The following is a 24,366-nucleotide window of genomic DNA, read 5'->3' as shown; positions in this document are numbered from 1 at the left end:
TCGTAAAATTCTCCATTTCGAGTGCTGTATTGAATCTAATAAATTTGGATACCGCATAGTATACGGTCATCTCTTTCCGATAAGAAAGCTCACGGCGAACTGTGCCACGGTGAAATGTTTTACGTACAATTTACATATTGTAATAATTCTTTGCATACTCTTGCGATAAGATAACAACGTCACTGACCTACCTGTATCAAAAACAGAAATTGAGTCGTACCTATTGAACAGTTACAGAGGACATATCGTTTTGATCAGACAGTGGTGAATATTCTGATTGCGGTTAGTACCTACCTGTGTGATATTAAATTTCCACCTCACTCTGCAAGAATAAAATGAACCGAGTAAATGCGACTTCGTAATAAATAAGGGGTTTCAAGATATTGAAAATAATTTTGGGAAAACGATGAAAACTAAAAAAAATATATAATACTAGCCGCCTTGTACTGTTCCTTATGGGATCAAAGGTGGTGTGATGTGACACTTACTATTTGATAGGTACGTAGCTGGTGGGTATAATTAAAATTTAGATTGCCTCCGCCATGACAGTGCGTAATCTGAATGTAGGTACTTAATAGAAAATGCAAAAAATGTTTTTTTCTAACGTCGTTTTATTTAAATATTTTCGAAAGTTAAAAATGTGCACAATATTTATTATTTTGTCTACTAATATTCTTCTGAAAAACGATTTATTGATCAGTGGTTCTAAATATTAATTATCACTAGCTCTTCAAATATACATAAGTATATTTTTTTGTAGATTCAACGAAACTATACAGAAACTTTACAAGACTTTACGAAACTCAGTCTTAGCTCGACCTTTATTGTTTTGATACTTATAATATAATATGCTTAGAGAACGCCTCCCTGCACTGGAAAATATAACTATTGAATTTAGTATGGGACTTTAAAAAACCGTGGTAATTGTTAATTTCGTTCAGATTTGTCATTGTCACACGAAGTATGCTGTAAATAATTTTTGTATTAGCTATTTATTTGATTAAAAAGACACTAAAATCAGGGATACTCCAAGCGGCGGTATTAGTGGTGAGAAACACCCAGGCGGCAGGATTTAGGGAGAGGCAAACGTCCGAAAATAAATATTTAAGTAAAATATATATTGTTATTTAATTTCCTACATAAACTTAATCTTAAGATGTAACATATGTAGTACATACGTAGGTACTTTTGACTACTGCCGAAGGGCGGCACTTACCACACAGCGGCAAATCAAAGATTCAGAGCTAATTATTGAAATATTGCCAATATATTATAATCTTATTAAGGAATTCAATATCTCCAAAATATGACTTGCATCACATCGTGCCTATACAAAAATACAGAAGAGTATTATTTCACCTCAATATTATGGTTCCATTTCAAAACATAATATAAATCTGTTATATGGACGGTAAAAAAGTCATCGGCGGTGTAAATTTTTTTTTTGATGTTATTATAAATAATTGTCTGACCTGTCTTCTTGCTCCATAGATCGTCCACATCACAAATCGATCGTTTTAAGTCTCTTCACGTTATAGTTAGTTAGAGTCATAATTTTCATCTTTTCTCTGACATTTTTCATTTTTCCACCATATTTTTTTTTATTAATATTCTTTGCGGAAATCTTGTGATAGCACCCGCCGGCGCGGTAAACACCATTGGCGACTAAAATATTATAAATATTAAAACATATTTTTAAAAAACCATTCCGCATCTTAATTTTAAATAGGTATTCACGAATACACAAGCAAGACAGACATAATTATGTATTGTTTAAGGTTCCTATGGAATAACTTCATCATAATACCTACACAATTTTCAAGGGTGAAAAATAAATAAAACACAGATTTTCTGCAATCCATTATTTTTATTACCTTCACAAAATGCTTTTAAAAGTACATTGAAGTGCATGTGAATAGCAATACCATCTATCAAACATTCCCTGAGAAATGTTTATTCATTACAACAATCAGTTTCATTTGAAAATATAATGTGACCTTTGGTGATAGGCTTCTATAATAGTGAGTCATAGTTTAGTTTACCCTTATAACAATATACTATGTAATAATAATTGTGTTTAAGATATTAAATTATTATTTTCTAGTTAATACCTATGAAATTATACAGAAACTTGGCTATTATCTCAAGAAATTTAATTTGTAGCAATAGGGAACTTGATAACACTTTTAAAAAGCACCGGATTTATCACCATATCTATAGAAAAATCAACCCGTAGCATTTACTTTTACTGAATTCATACAATTTTATATCACATTTTTTAAAGCAATAATGTTTATGGGGCTGTTTCATATTTAAGTAGGTATGTTAGAAAAATTTTCCATTTCATTAATTTATTGTCATTGGCCATTCTTTCAATTATTGTATTATGTAGGTACAAAAAATTTAATACACACATATTAGCCAGAATATTATTAATATGAAATATGAACAGAGTATGTATTAATTAAAAGAAATCTAACATGTTGTATCTTAATAAATCTGATGCTTTCAAAGTCAATGTACAATATGTATGTATCACCAAAAACTTGCTAAAATACAAAACAAAACGATTCAAAATCTAAATTCGACTAAACCTCTATTACAGCAAATAATTAAATGTATTGTATGTTTAACAAAAATAAATACTTCTACTTTGCCTAGTAAAATATGAAAAATGCATTTTCCACAGTCTGGAAAGAAGGCTGTAATATGAAATAAGTTGAAACAGTATCACCGATGATTAATTCGTCTTTTCTGAGATATATTTTATACTATACATCTAGGGAAGTATAAATATTATGTTGATTTACAAAAATATTACATTTATACCTTGGATATTAAATTTAATGAGTGGCATGATAAAATCATACAGAATGACATTCACATTACTTCCAATGAGTTTAAGATGTCTATTAACTATATTATTTACAGAAAACAAATCAGTAGGTATCCATAATATAGTAACAGAAAATATGAATTAAATTATAATCTATCGAAGTATAAAAAACAAAATGCCCTAAACTAAACTATTAAATTTGATTCAATTAAATCAATATTAAATATGTATGTGTGTGATAAAAAAGGGTAACTCAGGGACATTCAACACACAACATTAACGCCACAAATGTTTTTTAATGGATATTGAATCCTTGCAATAACACATAGTGACTTTTACTACACATCTATAAAAAGAATGCAATGTACAGTAAGTCAGTAGTAGCACAAAAGTACAGAAAAATAGTGCAGTATAATTTTATAAGCATAAAGATTAGGTAATGCAAAATAATATACCTACTAATAAAAAGCACAATATAATTCCAATATGTTGGAATATTATATTATATAAATATTGCATAAAAATAAATTGCGAAGCATCAAGCACTAATCTAGCATAAAATTTCAAAAAGCAAAAGCATATAACAATATAAAAAAAATATTAATAATAATGCGATAAATAAATAATGTTTTGTTTTACATATAAACAAATCACAGTTAATGGCAAATGCAAGCATAGGAAGCCCGAGTACAAATACATTCAATTACTAAACTAATTTGTACCCACATTTTAAAAGCATAATATTCGATCACAGAGCGATAAATAGCAAGAAGCTTTATAAAGATTTACACTAATCATTCGATCATCTCTCAGAACAAATCACAAGCAATTAATTAAAAGTTAAGCATATCAATATGAATAATTATAGCTAAGCATAGTCAAAAAATAAGCAAACTTTATTTTTAATTAAAAATTAGTCTTCTAAAATCATATCTACTGCAGATTAACTTTACCATGTATTAATAATGGAGTGAGAATAAACTTTTCTTCATAAACGTGGTTATAGTCTAAACCAAAAAAAAAACGCTGCAAGCTTAGGAAATTTCATATAAAGTAACAACCAATTTTTGGGTTAGATGTGGTTAGTCTTGGCGTTGTTCATTTAGTATACAAATGCATCGAATTTTTGTTTTAATTGTTAAAACTTGTTACGTATTATGTATTAATATTATGACAAATACATAATAGTAATTATAATTAGTCAGAATAGGACCATATCAAGGAACGTTTTGGCAAAACTACGTTGCTTAGTTTAAGAAATGTTTAAGAAAAAAATCTTGTGTACATAGACAGAGCCTAAATGAAAATTAAGCTAAAAAAGATACCAAGATTAATGATTAAATTAACTACAATTCACACTTCTGTTGTTTAAGATTTATTTGCCAGGGCTATACTGAAATAAAAGCGCATTGTGTTACAAGCGCAAAACAAGGTATTCCTAATGTCCGAAATTTCTTTCTCCAAGCTGTGAGCTTGTGCACGAGACCAGCGTTGGCGGAGGTAAACCTCTCAGAGATCACATAAAAAATGAACAAATTTGAGAAATTTTCAAATGGTGAAGACAAAGATGAAAACTCTGGAATGCACACGTAGAAAGGATGAATAATACAGAATATTTAAATGAACAATCACAAAAAAACTGCAAACAACAGTATGTTACCTATACATAAAAAACAGACCATTACATTCCAATAAGGTTTATAAGCCAATGTTCATATTATTATTTATTCTAAAAATGTAATGTTAAAAAAGTTTTCCTTCCCAATGTTGTAACATAAAAAGTTCATAATGTTTCTTCTAGTTATAGTTAAAAATCTTTCTTGTAGCAATTTAAATTGGAATTATTTAATTTAATATTCTACTGTTTGCATTTAAAATCACTAAAATTTAAATGCATAACATAGTCCAGTTTACATTGATATTCAAATCATTGGGCATTATTAGTGTAATATGTGTTAAATCAATTCAGTAACTTCTAATGTAACAAACAAAAAAATATCTTTTGAGTAATCTTCTAATTTACTTTTTAGATTTAGATTTAGACATAGAATAATAGAAACTTAGCTGGAAAGCGACAATTCGTCAATTTTCAATGTCGAAACTATTTATTTATCAAACATAATAAAAAAATAAATACGCTTTAAGTATGAAAGGAAAATTCTAAACGTAACATAATTCTAAAACAGTAACTTATAATAAAGAATTAAGCTAATCATTTAAAAAATATGAGAACATAAACACATACAGGTATTTGGTAAAAATCTTTTTTATGAATAGTAGGTTTTGTACTATATGTTTTGTGGAAAAGTCAACAATATGTATAAAACAAATGATACAAATAATTTAACTAACAAAATTAATACATATTGTAATCATAATAGTAATTATTAAAATACTGAAATATCACTGAAAATATCATTATAACAGTCTTCAATATTGGATGCTGAAATCCATTAACAGAATATAACAAATATTGACTATAATTTTAAAAAATAATGGTAAATACCAAAACATTTTAATAAATAAACTTAATTTAATCTGTAAATGAGATCTCACAGGAATGAGAATGTACCCACCATTTTAATCTTGAAGTCAATGTAATCAATTGTACACAGATATGCCCCCATTTCAATATTTTTTTCAAATCCAATGAAGTGCACTGATTAATAACTATTCTAACATCATTCATCGTGATGACTCCAGAAAAAAATACAAACTCCATCGTAAAAATTATATGTGCGAAAAGAAATGGGATATAACTCTAAACTTTCCAAGAGAACCAAAACAAGAATAATTTTTGGACAACTTTATAAAGGAACTCATAAGTTGCCGTGCGGAATTTAGTAATTTTGAGGCATAGATTTAACTCATGATTTTTCTCATTTACACAAACATAATATACCTATCAGTGGTTCATTTGGCATATCCAAATCAGTTTCAAATTTATAAGATTTTTCAGCCCTTACCTTTCACACACAGAAATATACACATAATAATTAATTTTGGTTGAGCTAAAACCAATATTTCTAATACCTACTACATAAGTACTAAATGAAAAAAAAATACTACATATCGATAAAATAATAACAATAAATAATAATGTTGATGTACATGGTATCAAAGAAATGAGTATTACCTTTAAACAAAAATATAAGGCAATAAAATGGCAACTGATTTTAACAACAAAACAACAAATCTTGCATATTTAATATTCTCATTCAACAATAATAATTACTAATTAAATTAATTTATTGTACACATACCTTTTGTTTATGTTATCTTCAAGAGAAATTTAACATTATCAAAAATTAAAAAAAAACCTGGTCCAAAATTTGCAGTCTATTGGATGGCTACATAAAACGGCAAGAGTGTTTGTGTTTCCACATAAATTAATATCAACTACATACATACTTTATACTACATAATATGTCTGACTAAAATACATTCCATTGATATCGATAACACCCATTATAATAATAATTAATCTTAGGTACATTTAAGTACATTGTTCCACATCTCCCAATAATTGATACATAGTAAACGTCATGTTCATGGACAATTCAGAATTTGAGGTGTCACTTGCAATTTTTTTTAATATTCAACTTTTCGAGATCCTATATTAGGAAGCACCAACAAGAAAATATAATTTTATATTTGTCATTTTAATTTCAAATGTAGACAATGATTTATTTATTACAGATAACCATTATTTTTTCTAATATTCAACTTATTTTTCCTTTGATCAAAATACAATATAATGAAATTGAATAAGCTTACGTAGGTCAGATTAGAATTGCACTCCATTGACTTTGTAACTGTCATCGCTGTCATTCTGATGTAGTGACATCTTCAAAAGATTGTCTCATTCTTTGTCGGTTCAATTCGAGTATGAAATAAATTATACTAAAATTAAATATGAGACGCACGGTCTTCGGCTATAGCAGTCATATCTACATTAATATTAACTTACCAAATAAATAATGAACATTGATATCATCTCGTAAATAGGATAATTTCAATGAAACATTATTTTCTAGGACATATAATATCAATCTGCCTTAGCCGGCTCTCACATCAAAATTCGTCTCGCCTACAACGTGTTGAATACGTTGATGTAACGTCATCGTTATTAACAAAACACACATTGCCAAATGGAGCTTCTCAGATTGGTCGAATGCAATTTTTTAGTTTGAAAAAATCATCTACTGTTGCAATCGACAAGTGGCGTGCTTCTCGAGCTGCGAGTCAAAGACACCAAGACGCATTCGAACATTTACGAATTGGTCATTCCTATACCGGCTCGCGAATCGCCGCATCCAAATATCTATATGTTTCAAAGGTTACATGCGACTGTCGCCAGTTAGACGTGCGCAGTCTTCATATGCAACACCGGATAGACGTTCTTGGAAGGTTTGATTTATGGCTGTACGGCAGACGAGACGAGTTTAGATGTGAGAGCCGGCTTAAATTTCTATGCATTTCATCTCGGCTAAGAGTCGTGTGTCTCGGGTTTGAATTCCAGGTCTGGCAAATTCACATGTTGTTTTTTCAATGTGTTTGTACCCAGAGTATGAACCCAATAGGTTGAGCAATTGGCTAACATTCATTTCTCATAAAACCAAAGAATCTTTTAATACCGCCTCCACAGAGTGGAGGCCCATATGCTCCGCTTGGGATCGAGCTGATAGTTTTCTTTTTACTTTTCCTCATGTCTGTTATGACCATCTTCATAGCACAATCGATAGTTTGAGAAATGGCTCTACCTACTGTCATTTTTTTTATGAATAATAATTATTTGTTAGTTATAACTGGCATGTCCGTGAAAGCTTACCATGTTGTCAAAATTTATGACGATTAATGTCAGATAGAAATTTAAACTACTTTAAACAGTCTATCTCTAAATTAGATGAATCAATATTCTTTCAGAAAATTAATATTTTTTTAACGGAAAACATTACAATATAATATATTTTGTGCATGTCGTTTCAGAAATGGCAACACGTTTCGATGTCACATGTCATTATTAAGTCTTTTCACATTAATATGCTACGGTAAGTAGTAACTTACAACAATAAAATTGTCTTGTCAGTAGATATTGGTGGCAATTCTTATTGAACAAGACCAAGTACTGAAAAAATCATCAAATTTCAAGGGTTTAAGCGAGTTGAAAAATATATCTATGTAAATATTAAATTAAATTATGAAGTGACAAAAAAAATATTTATGTTACCCCACAATAGAGAATATGGATAGCATACATTACGTGTGAACAAAATAAAAACTAAATGATTAATTATTATAAAAAAGGAATGTAACATCAATCAAAAACTCACTTATCATTTTGCGGAATAACAAAGGAATTCTTTTTATCGGAATGCGAAGAGTCCGGTCCGCTGGACAGGAGTGCGGAGAGTGTGGCGTGCGAGGCGCTGAGCGCGCTGGAAGCAGAGGCTGGAGTCCTCACCGACGCCAACTTTTGTGTAGGAGGAGACAAAAACGTTTTGTTGACGCCGGCACTTCCAAGCGTTAGCACTTTCTTCAACATCGCAGACGAGTTGCAAGTGTTATCGATCATAGCTTTTGTTGTGGTGATCGAAGCATCATCGTTCAAGTCAATCTTTGACGGGAGCGTCACGGCGGATATTCTCGAGTACGTAGACGACGCTGCACTCGGTATCACAGTCGACGATTTGGCAGAAGCGAGATTCAAGTTGCAGGCGGCGGATTTTGTCAGGTCGCACCTATTGATGTTCAGCCCTCGGTTGACCATATTGCGGGAAACAATGGCATTATGCAGGATGTTGCCCGATGAGAAGTTTTTGGCCGATATGTTGATGAAGTTTCCCGTGTTGATAATATTGCCTGTCACCGAAGGCCTCCCGCCGAAGCCAATTATCGTGGAGCAGGGACTCATGGCAGAATTCAGAGTCTTCGAATTGGTGGCCAGGCTGTAATATAAATACAATTTTGAAAACACAGTATTAATACAAAAAATTATGATTTATATTTTTAAGACATTTTTAAAATACAGTAAGGTAAATGTACCAATTTCCGTCACTGCTCTAATTATCGGCAATTTTAGAAGAAATTCCAAAAAATAAGAATGGCAGGACTTCTATGGCTGTAAGAATGTGTTATCCGAAATCCACATTTCTTATGCGATAGAAAGAGATAAAGTTTTTGCTTCATGCTTGTAAGTACTTTCTGAAACTCGATTGTTTCCTACCAAACGTCGAGTGATTTAGACGTACTGGTATATTTGAGGCAAAAGCTTGACAAGTAAGTAAACATTTCGAATATCTAGTGTTAAGCATTTTCAAACGTTTTTTAAACTGAAGTATTAGATGTAAGGTTATATTTTAATATTTAATTTGTTTTTTTGCCTAAAGTGTAAAATATTTTGCGTGTTTTTTGGTTAGTTTATCTAACAATCAAGTAAATTTTGCTGCCGGTAATTGGCACCGATACGATTTGCACTTGTTCTTATTATCGGCAAAAAGCCGATAATAGGTAAAAGCGCGTTATTGTTGGATAGAAATTAAATAATTTAATATTTTAAAATCTTTTTAAATTATTTAAATATTAATTAACCTCCTGGCTAATTTTCGGCACACCAAATTTATATCAGGAGAATCAGAAATAATCTTTTAAAATTGAATAATAACTTTAAAAATTCGGTGTGCAGATAATTAGCACATAATGTGCCGGTAAAAGAGATATCGATCATTATGCAAAAATATTAAATACTGTTATTAATTTATTTTTAATTACACAAGTAGCAGAGATTTTAGGAAGAAATACTGTTCCTTCTTAATTTAAAACTTTTTAAAATGAGATATAAATTATAGTTTAATATTTAAAATACAATTACAATGTATGCCGATAATAAGCACGAAGGGTGCCGATAATTGAAACATTTTTATTTTATGGATGAAGAAGGTGCGAAAATTATACAGCCGGCAGTCGCTTCAAGATGCAATTGAAGCTGTTAAAGGAGGAATGGCCACAATGGCAGCTACCAAAAAATTCGGAGTGCCCAGATCCACAATCCAGGGTAAGGTTCTAGGCAAATCATCATTGGACAAAAAAGAAGAACAAAAAAACAATATTGACCGCAAAAGAGCAGCAACTGATTGTTGAATGGATTCACCATATGGGAAAAATTGGTTTTCCAGTAACGAAATAACCCCAACTAATAGAGAGTGTAGCTTTATTACTGAAAGAGCTACAAAAGGCAAATTGCTTCACTGGTGGCATACCTGGAAGACATTGGTGCAAACTATTTTTGAAGAGGCATCCAACTATAACAACAAGGGTCTCCCAACATTTTTTCATCCCATTAAAAGCTTATGGAAAACTTCGATCCTCAATTGGAAAATACAAAATAACAATTCAAAACTGCTGCGAGAAGATTTTGCTTCATTACTCAAAACTTGTTTGGATCAAACAAAGAAGGAAACCATCAAAAACAGATTTAAAACAGGACTATACCCTACTAAGTATATATTATATTGTAGCAAAGTATGAATGAAGAAAAATATAAATGTTACTTACAAAGTAATTGTTGTACCTATATTTTTTAAACTTAAGTTTTAAGTTAAGTTTTTTTAACTTTATAGAAATTTCCTGTATAAGTTTAGTTGTGCCGATAATACAAACATAAGCTGCCGGAAATTAGTACCTAAATTTAATTCAGGTGCCGATAATAGAACCAATTGGCCTTATGTTGTTAAAACATAAAAAAAATCATATTAAACTTAAAATATTGTTGATATTGAACTTTTTTATTGTTAACAATATTTGTAAATATAAATACAAAAAAAGAAATATACAAATATATTTAAGCTGAGCCTATTATTTTAATCCCATGACCACATTTTCCTTCCGGTGCCGATAATTGGTACATTTACCTTAACAGTTATAAATAAGCAGCTATGACTAGAGTTGGGTTTCGGAAATTCGGGAAAAAAAGAAAATCTTTTTAATGTTTTCAGATACATATTTATATATTAATTAATACAGTTGAAATTGTAAATTATCAAAAAAAATCTCAAATTGCAAGCTTGGAATTTTTCCGCTAGGTTCTCGGTTGGCATAAGGATCCCCCTTCACTGCTGTTAATTTATTTTTAATTACCACATTTAAATAGCATGTTAATTATATCAAATGGCCAGGTAACGCAAACGCGCCAGTCGCGGGGTCAGCACTAAATGGGTTAATTAATTCAATGAATATTAGTGAGATTAATCTGATATTAATTTGAAAGAAATTGTATTGGAAATGGAATCAAAAAAAAAAACTTATTTTTCAAGTTTTACTGTTTATACATACATTTTGTATTTCGAAATTAGAGTTTTTTTGATTTTTAGTCCTGTCGATTTCGAATTAACAAGGTAGAGATTATCTATAATGTTATGTACGGCTTTTTATATGTTTTTTTAAAAATGGTTCTTTTATGATATCTATAGTATGTTCTATGTTATTCCATAATACAGATTTTGATGAACAAAACCACAAAATATTTTACCCCAGTTGTTTCTGATCTTATGTTAAAAAAGGCACTAACCTATATACTGTTCTTGTGGTGGGTTGAACTGCAGTCGGTTGAATATTGATGGTGACATTCGAATTGGAACACTGTGGACCTTGAGATACAGCTTGGCCATGAGGAGACAGAGCGGCTTGAGGAAAAGAGGACAGCGTCTGCGTATATGTCACTGGAATCGAAGGCGTCGAGAACACGGATGAAGAACACGGCAATCTGGTAGTGTTACCCATCGACTTGATGGTGTTGGGGGAACCGGCGGACACATACGTCTGGACAACGTTCGAAGCCAGAGACCCGATGGCTACGCTGCCGACGATAGACGTCACAATCGTGGGCTTGGCCATTGAAACATCCGAAGTCGGCTGACTGTAGATTATCTGAAATGGTAACATAGATATAAAAAATTTATCAATTTGTAGGTATTGATTAAATTGTAAGTATGTTTCGCGAAGTCTACTCTGCGTTTACAATAACTAAAAGTAACAGACGCATGCACAATGTTAGCACAGTAATAATGGGCAAGTGTACACTTTTCGAGTAGTTGAAAACGTCAGTTAACCGGAAGCATCGAAACATGGTGCTCAACTTTATAAATCACTCATTAACCGCCCTGCTTGCTTTTCTAACTACATCGTTTCTGGCAAATAACTATTCCAATCTAAAAACTATTAATTTTACTGTACTGTAATGATCCTGACATTAAGGCAGTACTCGCAAAGAGTTTCAGCAACGTCAAAATAATCTGAACTCAGAAAGGCCAACATAATTGCTAGCTAGATCTCACACATACTCAATTTATTCTATCAAGTCAAAATACCAGTATTAAGTCAACTGCCGAATACTTATCATCAGACAAAAAGAAATATATTGAAACATTGTGTTGTAACAATGGGTAAATCCATTGATTTAACATATAAGGGGTATAAAAGCATAACCGCCACTATCCACAAATGCAAATTGTTCAGTATTTAAAAAAAAAACCATTTTAATGTCCCATTTACACCGTTTTGAGTGTTTTTGAATTGTATTCACATCCTATTAGATTTGTTCTTAGATTCGCAATTCAAAATCAAGCAATTTTAGTTCTGTTACTGCAAAAAAACAATTATTTTTTTAATAGTGGAGGTTTTGCATCTCATCTTTTCAAAGTGGCGCTTTTGTTATTGAATGTTTGTGGTAGTGGCTGATTTGCACTTCAACATACTTTTACTAATGACATAACCATTGCAAGACCAGAACTACGAAATAAAACTAATGTCTATTATTAATTTGTTTTTATTTTATTTTCTTCATATGGTACAAAAAATGAACAGGTAAAAATATTTGTAAATAACAATGATAGAATATTGTTAAATAATATTTACAGGCTAACAAAACCCAAAAAATATGTCAATTAATTAAATTTATTAAATTTGACACGTTAATATGAAGGATAATACGCTTCCTCTGCATATCTATAGAAATATATAATTTATTTGTTTTTTTTTTATTTAAAAAGGAAATATCGAAAACGCATAAAAAGGATACAAAAATTTAAAACGATCAAAATATAATTGTAGGATACTTAAAATAAAGAGTCTACAATTTTATTTTAATAATTAAAATGTAATTATGTATACATGAAATGTGAGATATTAATAATATATTTTTTTCGATCACTTTCATCAACTTCACTGATTGTCCAATTTCTTCTGGGTAATAGGCACACAAAATATTTTCATCCTCAGGTTCATGACTTTCTAAAATGTTGTTTCTTTCAATTATATCGTCGAGGTAATTTCACTAAAATAAAAATAAATATATTTTGATATACTTTTTCATGTTTTGCATAGAAGTCTTGCAGTCCTATTTTATTGCACTACATCTTTATGTGTTTTTTATGATGAAATTCCCAATTACTCACCGATTCGGCAAAATTTTTGGTTTGTATCTGTAAAAAAAATAATTTATTAAAAATCGATCCAGTCCTCCGGCCCATAAAGTGTTAACATGTGACAGTAAAAAGCAGTATTTTAATGTGAATAATTCTCACCTATTTCGCTTTTGTACGTTCCGTTTCCACTGATCCCTGTTGACTTGACGCTTTCTAGCACTAGTACTATTCACAGATGATACATAAAGATCCATTTTACGGTTAATTTTTAAATAATAAGCAAAGCAAACACAACAGTTTTGTATGGCAACGGAGCACGGCGGCCATATTAGATTTGCGATGTGTATGTGTTTACTGGTTCGTGATTGGTGCATTTAGGTTGTGGCGCTTTTGAACTTCACTTATAATGTAAGAGAGGCGGTTATGCATTTGATCGCCGTTTTTGATGGCGATTTTGAACGCCTCTACGTTTCTGCGTCAGTTTGAAGTTTACAGGGTATAGAGAGTAAGAAACCGATCATTAATCAATCATTATCTCAAAAATTATAAGGTATGGATAGTGGCGGTTATGCTTTTATACCTCATATAGGATACGCTTTTAGCTAAGTTATCATAAGGTTGACCTGTAGGTAATTTATAACATTTCATGAAGCAATCGGGGCTGTTTATTGGTCGGCCTAGTGGTATGCAGCCCATGAGTAAGGCCGTCATATCGAAAGAAAAGGTATCTATAGATACCTGATATCGGTATTGTATTGAAAGAAAGTATCGATTCTGGTATTGGTATTGATAGAAAAAAACCGGTCAACCCATGAGCGACTTTCAGCCAATGAGATTTTATATCGCTATGGTGCACAGGTAAATCCAAACTGAATCCCCACCTTCCTGAAAACCTTCTTTTATGAAGATGCCGATGATTACTAAGGTTAATTAGCTAGAAGCATTAATTTCACAGTGCAGGTTCATTGAAACTTTAAGGCAAGCTCACACATATGCTTTGAGATTGATTTGTCAGAACTGCACTGATAAAAAAAGTTTTGCATTAGTTATAAGACTAAAAGAAGTTTTTTATATACGGAACTGAGTTTTATAGATGAACAAACATGTATTCGGTATTCGGTAAAATAAGTTATCAACAGCGGGCCATCATTTTTCTTGATTGAATACATAAAAAACCGAATTTGCAGTGAAAAGGGGCGAATTAGACAGAAGCCAGACCTGGTGTGTGCTGATAACAGGAGTCTGAGCCGTGGTAGTGAGTAAATTTTGATATGACACTTCTCCTCCATCAGACAATCTGTCAAAGCTCTTCTTGACGTCGGCTTCACTGTCCACGTAGCTACAAAAGTCGCTGCTCAGAAACTCGATATCGGCGTCGATAAACTCCGCAGCCGACCCTAATTCCACTTTCATGTTACCGATTGACGAATTCCCTGAAGCGTCATTCATCGTTTGGCTTCCCGTCAGACACTTCCAGTAGCTATTGTCAATGGATGGAATCCCGGATGAAATAATAGAAGTAAAACTGCCAGAGTGTTGCGGGATGTTATTGTTTCTGTTCGGTTCGAATTTGATAATGTTGTCGTCGGCCTGTTCTATTTTGACATTCTGATTAATCATCGCAGACCTCTGCATGTTAAGTTCGTGTGTATCTTCGGCTTTGATTATTTTATGAGCGTCTTTCGTATCGTCCATATCTTCCGGTTTGAGGTGGATCGGAAGATCTGATGAATCGTCCGCGTCTTCGATCTTAATATAGGAAGACTTCGATGTAGAAGCGATTTGAAGAGAATCGGCCGGAGGCGGAGTGGGAGTAGGCGTGCTGGAGTTGTATTCCTCACTCATTTCCCCCCGCCTGCTCAGAAATGATTGAATTTTTCTGAGCATGAAAGGTGGAGCTCGAAATCCTGACAGTTCATTCAACTGCAGAGCTGGACTGTGCCGATAGTCATCGCTGACGACAAGTTCTTCGATATCTTCCAACACCTGAAAGAACCAATTCAACCATTTCAATAAAAATAATAATTACGAAACAAGGTAATTAATAAAATACCCACGCTTGAAGTATTATTAATTGAGCATTAAAATAATTTAAAAAATGATAATTTTTGTAATCTAAACATAGCATTTTATCATGCCATATTCTTTCTAGTTTGTTTGGTAAAAATACGCTAATAATTATAATTAATATATTATAAAGGACATTCATCAGTGATTTTTATTTTTTATTAAAAAAAACAAATGTTCATAATAATACATACTTTTTTATTAATATATTTTATATGAGCAATAACTGTTAATTTCTAGGATGAGAAAATATTGAGAATCATAATGACATATTATACATCTTTCGAGACTTTGCTTTGGATCAAATTGAAAAAACAAAATATAAAGTTTTGCTAGACGCGTGATAGAACCCACAGCTTTAGTGGCGAACATTGTTTCATGTGTTTATGCACTCTACAAATCCGTGCATGCAAGGCCGGCCATAGAAAATAATAAAAAAATAATAAAAAACACCCACTGCACTAGCCCCAATCAATTGTTTTAAATAAATTAATGTATTGTACACAATATACTGCCATCTCTTATATCAATGGTGACATTCTTAACCGATATACAAGTCGTTTTGATATGAAATAATGATGTTTCTAAGGTTTTATTTTTTCATAGAAATTCGTCGCCCGTCGGGTACCACCATTCTAATACCTCTCGGCATTTAAAGGGTTGAGAGAACTACAACCCACTGTGGATCTTGGCCACCTGTAGAAACTTCATTTCACTGTCTTCAGCAAGAACTCTTCACTGCTTTAACCCGAAGGCTTATAATGCCTCGAGTATAGATGAACATCAGTTTGGTACATAGAATAAAGAAAAAGCGAGATAGTTACCATAATATACGTCCTTCCTCCCGCCGGCGTGGTTAGATTTTGATTAGCTATCCACTCTTTATCAGCTGAGTCTGCAGGATATCGAAGCAAGCCGGCATGTTTACTGTAGAGACGCCCGCGAGATTGACCCAGACCTAGAACCTGAGAAATAATAGACTGCCATCAGGAAAAAATCCACGTATGATGTAAGTTGAAAAATAATATTTTTTGTTTAAATAACAAAAACATAACACTCGGTTAATAAATTATTAAAATTAAAATGTTTCTCAAATATGTTAAGCTGTTTTTATTTGACGTGTTAAATGTTAGTTGATTGTTTTGGGAGCAATTCTCAACCTTGTTAGCAATAGATCCCATGATGAAGAGTGTATCAGAAGTAAGTCTGGCAGGATCCCATTTGTGAGCAGGACAAACAACACCCTCCGTCCTTCTCTTTCTTCGACCGGATCCTAACCCAACTCCAGCATCTGAATCTGTGTCGGACTCTTTGCGCTTTCCGTAAGATGGACTCTGAATATTGAAAAAAAAACAACATTTAGAATACCTAGAAAATGAATTTCGTATCGAAGAATTCAAGAAATAATACTTGACGTGATAAAAAAACAAATATCTTCTTCCCTAAATCAACTTCACCAAATTATATCCTTTGCCCTGGTATTGAAAAACCATTTAGAATATATACTAGAAATTTTACATTCTGAAATATCCAAAGATGTAATAATCTGAAAAATATACCTGTGCTCTCAATGTAACAAAAGACTGCATCACACTTATACAAATGGTTTGGTATCTATGAAATAAAATAGTCCAAAGAAAACAAGTAAAAAATTAAATAATGAGAGGACTTGATATAATCAAATACTAACAGAGGTTTGTAAAAATTTCAGCATATTATGAGAGAAGATATGACAGAAAGTAAGAAAATATTGGGATTGAAATAAAGCTAATACATACACTGCTAGGTCTACCAAAGCGAGAGTCGGCTCCGTTGCTAGACTCAGAATCACTCAGTTCGCTGGGAGAAGCCGTGGGGCGCGACGTGGCCAGAGGAAGATGCCGCGGCGGAGCAGCATAAAGACATCTCGCCCCGTCCAGCATCGCCCGACAAACCGCTCTCACCTTAAGTAACAATGCAACACATTATTGGAGATACCTCTTACATATCATTGTCTGATACCGCAAAACTTTCCTCAGTAACCATGCCGTCTTTCCTCATTCCTAGGCGAATAGAATTACAACTGCAAATTATTTGTAATATATTAATTTTAATTAAATTCATTATTTACAATGACAGTATTAAAAACAAATATTTATATGAGATATAAATGACATGCGGCCGAAATTGGATCTCTATAGCTACTAAGTATATAAAGATTGAAGGAGCTTTCTACCTTCATGTTGTCATAAACGATACGTGGATATTTGTTTTGCTCATATTGCAAGTGTTTAAAAATAGTTTATGATATTATCCAAGAAGGAACGTTTCTTTTTGAGACATAGCCGTGTGCCTTGTATTCCAACTTATACTGGCAGGCTATATCTATAGATGGAAGAGAGATCATCCCGTCTCATTCTATAAGTTTTATATTTAAGCACATGTCATTTATTTTTATAATTAAAATAGCTATATATCAAAGAGATTAGACTGTGGAGAGTGAACATATCGTCATTTTCGTACGAAGCAATACGAAACAGAAAAAAAGCCTGTTGGCATTACTGTAAGCTGCTACTTCACTATCGTTTGCTTTTGTGTTGTAAAAAAACATGGCGGATATTGTTATTGTATTTTACAAAGATTTCAGATGTTATTCGGCTAAAAAGTGTTTTTAATGGAAGAATACAAAGGAGTAACAGTATTTCGGAACAATATATGCATATTATTAATTATACATTGATAGTTTTTCCTAAAACATCTGTTACAATAACAATTATGTCAAACGTCAAAATGTTTACTCTCGAATGTCATGTGCCAGGACCGCACTCCTAATATTATTGTGAACCCAAAATATAAGATTTGTTTTTCAAAGTAAAAAATATTAGTACTTACTAGTTAATGACATTCATTATTTAGATAAATTTATAATAGTTTTCAGAGTTAAATATATTTTGCCCTGCACCAAAGCGGAGGCATTCGTATGCATCCAAAATTTAATTTAGAATATTTAAATAATACACTTTTAAACTATTTTGTTAATAGCAACTGTATTTTTAGAGAATTAGATAATCACATGTATGATACTTCGCCATTAACAAACCACGTCACAAATTTAATGAAACTAGTTTCAAAAAAATATTTAGAAAGAAGATATCATCATTTAGCAAAAAATGCAGAGAACCGATCAACCATATTACACAATATTTTAATAGATTAAATATATTTAGGAATCAATAGCTTTTCAAAATATTATTTTCTCAACGCTGACTTTTATACATTATAATTCAAATAAAAACATTTTCGTTTTAAATAATCGATTTTTTTGTATGAATCCATATTATATATGCAGGGCTTCTCTGATAATATTATGTTAAATAGATAAGATATTGTAATTAACTATATAACAAATTTTCAACATACGTACCTATATTTTGTGTCTAATAGGTTTATATAAACAAGTAATTTTATACACAATATGTCAAAAACGAACCCTAAACTAAGCTATTAACTGATTTGTGTTTGATTTTTCAAAACATTGTGCTTTTTGTGTTATTAAAAATAAAATACTTACTTCCATTTGCATTATTCTTTCTTACCCTGAATCCTAATAAAGTTTTTACTGCGGGAACTTTTTATAATGAAAATACGTTTATCATAAATTGGTTGTAAGCTTGTGTTGATAAAAAAAAATACTCAGTGGGGCGTTTTTATGTCCGAGTATGGCCCATTTGCGGCAAAGTGTACCTAATTTCAGAGAAATAGAACTTTCTCTCACAAAACGAGTACACACTGACATTTGTGTGCTACCTCTGTGAGAGGAGTCCAATCTCTTTCACAGTTATAAAATGGAATTTATTGATTAATTAAAAAACATTATCACTTATGGACCGATATACTAATAAACATTAATGTATCGAAATGAAATATAATATATACCTGTTCCTCGCTGACTGATTCCTCGCCTAAATTTGACCGAATGTTGTTCACGGCGGGAACGAAAAATTTCTGAAATTAGAATTATATATAGAATTAAGTATGTAAGTACTTAAGTAGTATAGGTTTTATTGTTTATTTTCATATCGTGTTTTTTTAGTTTTATATAATAGATAAAACTATTAATGCAGTTACATTACTACAAAACAGGAACATTTTACAACCCGGGATATGCAAAATCCCCAACATAAAAAAAATACTCAAAATGGAATTGTACAAAACTTAAATCAATTAGAATTTTAAAAAAAATATTACCTAAATACTTACATACACCTTTGCTGGAACATGCATTTTACTTTTATAAATATACATAATTTGAAAACACCTCAGATAATATACCTATTAGAAATAATTACAAGATAAAAAGAACTTTTTATATACCACATAAACTTGACAATTCTATGTATTAATAAATACTTTGTTTTGTACTTGATAGAAATACTGAATAAATATAGAATACTGAAATGTCATTTTGACATTTCATATTGATTTCCATAGTAATGCAAGTATATATTAATAATTTAGTTGCTAGGACCCTCTTAGCAACCAATAATAGTGTTTTACTTTTCACGAATTTTTTCCGAAATAACTTTCCATACAAAACAGAATTAACTGAAAATGAATTCAATTCTGCTTAAAGATGGCTAAAAGTATTAAAAGAATGCATTGTCATCAAAAATTAATTGAAAGGTACGCAGCGATTGTGTTAACTCATCTGGCATTTACAGCATAGAACTCTATCATAATGGTTTTAAGATAACTTAAGTTGTTCTGAAGCAGTTATCTCAGATCATCCTGAGGATGGGATTATAACAGAAACAGCTGTCAACATAAATAACTCAAATATCATAGAACAAACTTAGTTTCAAAACCATTGTAATTAAACAGTTTCTGAAAGTGAATTCTCTTCCACCTGACAAACACAAAAAAACATCGCGCAATTTTTCAGCGCTACCATTGCTCGCCTCGGCTGGGTGAGAGGTCGTCCAAGACCACATGGCCCTTAAATGCGGATCTAACGTGCATTTAGGGTAATCTGTTACTGGCTCCGTACGATCTCACCTATCTATATAGTGTGTCTTCATACATGATACGATTCGATAGGCTACCCAGAAATATTATCTGTTCTCTATTTAACTTACTTCCAGATATTTCTTTATCACTTGATCGATTTCCTTGGTAACAGCTGCTTGAATGTTTTGTCTCAGTATGTCCAACGACTTGTTGGCGCTCGCTCTAAACTCAGCCGGCGGTCTTCCGTTAGTCTGAATGATGCCTGGGAGACTGAATCTCCGATGCATTGCTGCTAACGTATTCAATGCCACTTGCCGATTAATGACGTTTCGCTAAAACAACAGATTGTAAAATATAATATTAATCAGTGGGGCAGACTGCCTATTTATTAGATGGAGGTAAATATTCACTTGGGACAGTTTGTCACTATTCGCAAGCACAATACTACAAGGTTATAGGTATGTGCTTATTTTTGACAAAACAAACCTAACAATGAAGTAGTACTCTAAGCTGCCTCATTAATACTCTTGTTTCTTCAAAAATAAACCTTGGAACCTTGTGGTTCTGCATTTGTATACATTACAAGATTATTAGGCTTAACCAACAAAAAAACTGTTTGGGTTGTTTGTTTCAAACATTATTTTTGTGTAGAAATTTTTTAAGCTTTCTTATTTCTCCAAAGCGTCTAGCAGTTTCACTCAAATTTTAGTTAGGATTATCCAACAAAAATTTTATGTTGTAAATTCAATACTCACGGATGGAAGAATAAGTCAATTTGCACCAATTGTAGCAATCACATTACCTATATTATTTAACTGAAAAAATATGATACCTGACGGGACTTAAACCTGTAAGCACTGGATTCAGGCCAATTTGCTATACTGATAAGCTGCAGGCATCCTATTTAATTACAAATGAAATACTTAGTATTTATATGAAATGCTTATCAAATTGTGTTAACCCTTAGAATGCTACGCAACGATATATCGTTGTTTTTGATAATGGCCAGAAATGCTAACAACGATCGTCGTTTTGCTTTTGATGCCTGAAATGTTAAGTTAATTTGGGAACATACTACTGCACCAGTGGTACGAAACATTTTTTTATCTATTTAGTTTTATTATTGTGTAATATAACCCGATTCATATATGTTTTGTGACTGGATAGGTTTAGAACTTATAACTATTGTATATTTTTTCATGGCATCACCCTTTTTACAACAAAAACAATTCCAAATACAAATTTCAGTTTACCATATAAAAATTTGTTTACAGTCAAATTCTTGGTGGAAGGACAATGTTTTATTTTATTTTATGCATTTGAAATAATGGGAAAGACTTTTACTTAACTCAGTGTTTAAAGTAGAGTGGATTTGTGCTATATAAAAACAGTTTCATTTATAAAAAAATAATGAAATAAAATCATTTGCAATACATATTTTAAATGTTCCAATAAACAAACACCATAAAGACCTTTTTCACAAATCACGCATATTGTACGAGATCTTTTAACGAGGCCACCATGCAAAATTTTTCTTTTCAGCTGGGTAGTTTCCTAATTCCACTACTTTGTAATATCCCTCGTGTGGTAAGTAAAAATAATACAATACTTTAATTTATCGACAATTATTGGTAGCAATCCTCGACCGGATTTTGCACAACATCGTAGCAGCCAAAGGGTTAATTATGACTATCGGTTTTTGTGATTTAAAGCAAAGTATCAATTAAGTGCCCTAATTACTAGCCGATGTCCGGATCGCTCCATATTTTAGTTATAATGTACTTGTACTTGCTAATAATTGAATAAACTATTTCTTTCGTTGAATTAAAAAAAATGTTTATTATATTTAGGAGGCCTTATAATGACAATAATATTACATTGATACAGAATGCGGTAAAGATCCTTTATCATTTTAAAATGTGAATGATGGAATGTTTTTCAATGTTTTTTTGTCAATATAGAGTACCTACTGTATCTTTTGGATAATTAAATTTAATTAAAGGTTTATAAATACAAATAGGACAAAACTCCCAGCGTAATGAAGACAAAAATTGCAAATTGTCAGTTGGTAATTTATTTTATACAATTAAATGAAGTGTGTTTGTTCTCATCTATATTTCCTAATTTAATATTTTGATAGATGATTTTGAATAAAAGGTATTTTTTATGCATACTTCAGTAGTTGATTGGGTAAGTCGAATATCTTTGGTTCCTAAGTCTAACCTTGATTTGAAATGAATAAGAGTGTTACTGATTTGAGTAGAATATTGTATCCACCGCATGAGTACTATTAATTATAAAGGCTTACTAGTGCAATATGTACTCACATTTGGCATATTGGTGGAAGCTTGTGGATTTTGGGTTACACCACTCCTGTTTGACGGTGGTAACTGCCAAGAACCACTAGAATCCTCTGAAGATGAATTCTGCAGCAGCACATCAGAATTTGAAGTCTTCCAATTCCTTTGAATAACCATTGTCCGTGTAATGATTACTCAGTGCTTTTAATATTTAAATCCATTTGTTTATTCACCAGCTGACTCCGATAAACAAAGAGTAATAATATGCAAATACCCCGTGCCGACGCGCTCATTATTATGCGACACGTGAATAAACATCATTATTATAGATTAGTTAATGTATAATATATATTACTTTCTCACAGAATACTTCATTATAATTCATTTACATATTATTTGACAATATTAGCATCGCCATTTCGATTTCAAACGGACTTTCTATTGTACAATGCTTACCATAAACAAGCAAGGTTATGTACCATAGACTATAGGTTATGTTATGTTCTCGAACTTTATGGTGTTATCATAGACAACCTTTTTGGTCGACGGAATATTTTAAAACAATTCATTCGAGTTTATTCATAGTGTTTTCATTGTTATTATAATATGGATTTTAAATAATGTTTCATAAATCGTCCCAATAAAACAAAAACCAGCAACTATTTTGCAACACTGCTACATTTTAGGACATATTATCGCTTCATTCAAATGACAAATGAAAAGCTTGCGGACACACTGTGCTACTCAGCTACTAACGAACGAGTAAAAAAAGTCGTTTTTTGACAATCGTGATAAACATTATATTGGTACCATATTTTTTTCCATTGATTTTGAGAATGTATTATGTTATTTACGTGTAGATTTATATCAAACATGAGAGAGGAGTCGACACAACATATTAAATATATTTTTTAATAATATAATTATTCAGCGCTCGAAATGGAAAATTTTACGAACCGGAGCGCTTGATAATTTTACGAAAATATCTAAATATCTAATTTTATATGCATTTTATAAAAATAAGTGTTAGATTTTTTTCTTATATGGCTTATCTAGCTCAAACAGATAAATTACCTATTTTTTACGAGACGGAGCGATAATTTTGGGGATTTTATGAACCGGAACGGCGCTCCGGTCCATTTCGAGCCCTGTAATTGAATACCTTGAAAGAAGAACCACTTAAATCACCTTAAGTGGTTTTTCGGTTCTCGTTGTATTTAGCAAGGTTTATAACCTGGCTATTAGCTCTCAAAAAATTATTTCTGTATTTGGTCAATAGAGCTCGTTATATTGATTTAAGTTGGGACACCTCACAAGTTGTTCTTCCATCTAAGATTTTGCGGCCATTTAAGTGGTATCATAACCTCACTTTTACCTGTCAGATACATTTGTTGTAATTGTTATTTTACCATATATTTTCGTTTTTTAACCATAAACAGACATCATATAATATCAAGAAGTAGTAGAAGATAGCAAGACATGTAATTATGATTAATTATTCACATAATGATCATTCAGAGTGGCAATCGTACACAAAATGAAACAATCTTGGATGCATCTGATAGTGACAATGTCGTGTCAAAAAATCTTGGAGTGTAACGTAAAAAGTGTAAAGAAAATTGGAAGAAGGAAGTAGCTAAGTAAAAAAGGAATTCTGGTGTAACATTACAGCAAGTACTGGGAAAAAAGTTAATGGAAAATCTTTTGTTTGTGTTCAAAAGTGCTGTCCAAAACAGTGCTCGGATGAAATTGGATG

The 24,366-nt window shown here is 31.6% G+C and overlaps 1 protein-coding gene across 1 annotated transcript; it reads right to left on the bottom strand.

Annotated features, from left to right (window-relative positions):
- Window positions 1–7,540: 7,540 nt before the first annotated feature.
- LOC147064782 (uncharacterized) lies at window positions 7,541–23,055 on the bottom strand. Its single transcript, XM_085957506.1, has 9 exons — window positions 22,638–23,055; window positions 20,439–20,642; window positions 19,240–19,308; window positions 17,103–17,267; window positions 16,485–16,658; window positions 16,149–16,289; window positions 14,476–15,243; window positions 11,403–11,761; window positions 7,541–8,784 (listed from the first exon to the last, which is right to left on the bottom strand). The coding sequence occupies exons 1-9, from the start codon at window positions 22,785–22,787 to the stop codon at window positions 8,166–8,168; spliced, it is 2,649 nt and encodes an 882-aa protein (XP_085813632.1). The 5' UTR covers window positions 22,788–23,055; the 3' UTR covers window positions 7,541–8,165.
- Between the last annotated feature and the right edge of the window lie 1,311 nt (window positions 23,056–24,366).

The sequence above is a fragment of the Rhyacophila brunnea genome, unplaced genomic scaffold (genome assembly GCF_057557595.1).
Source record: "Rhyacophila brunnea isolate RB1 unplaced genomic scaffold, BYU_Rbru_1.0 scaffold_7, whole genome shotgun sequence".
Taxonomy (NCBI): Eukaryota; Metazoa; Arthropoda; class Insecta; order Trichoptera; family Rhyacophilidae; genus Rhyacophila; species Rhyacophila brunnea.
Note: the sequence above shows the minus strand (reverse complement) of the source record. Positions and strands in the feature narration are given on the sequence as shown.

What these genes read in the sequence shown, in the direction of transcription:
- LOC147064782 (XM_085957506.1), bottom strand. Translation starts at nt 22,787, where the DNA reads ATGGTTATTCAAAGGAATTGGAAGACTTCAAATTCTGATGTGCTGCTG. An exon ending in CTTCCACCAATATGCCAAAT is followed by an intron (nt 20,643 to 22,637) that starts GTGAGTACATAT and finishes CTGTTGTTTTAG; the next exon opens with CGAAACGTCATTAATCGGCA. An exon ending in TGATAAAGAAATATCTGGAA is followed by an intron (nt 19,309 to 20,438) that starts GTAAGTTAAATA and finishes TTCTAATTTCAG; the next exon opens with AAATTTTTCGTTCCCGCCGT.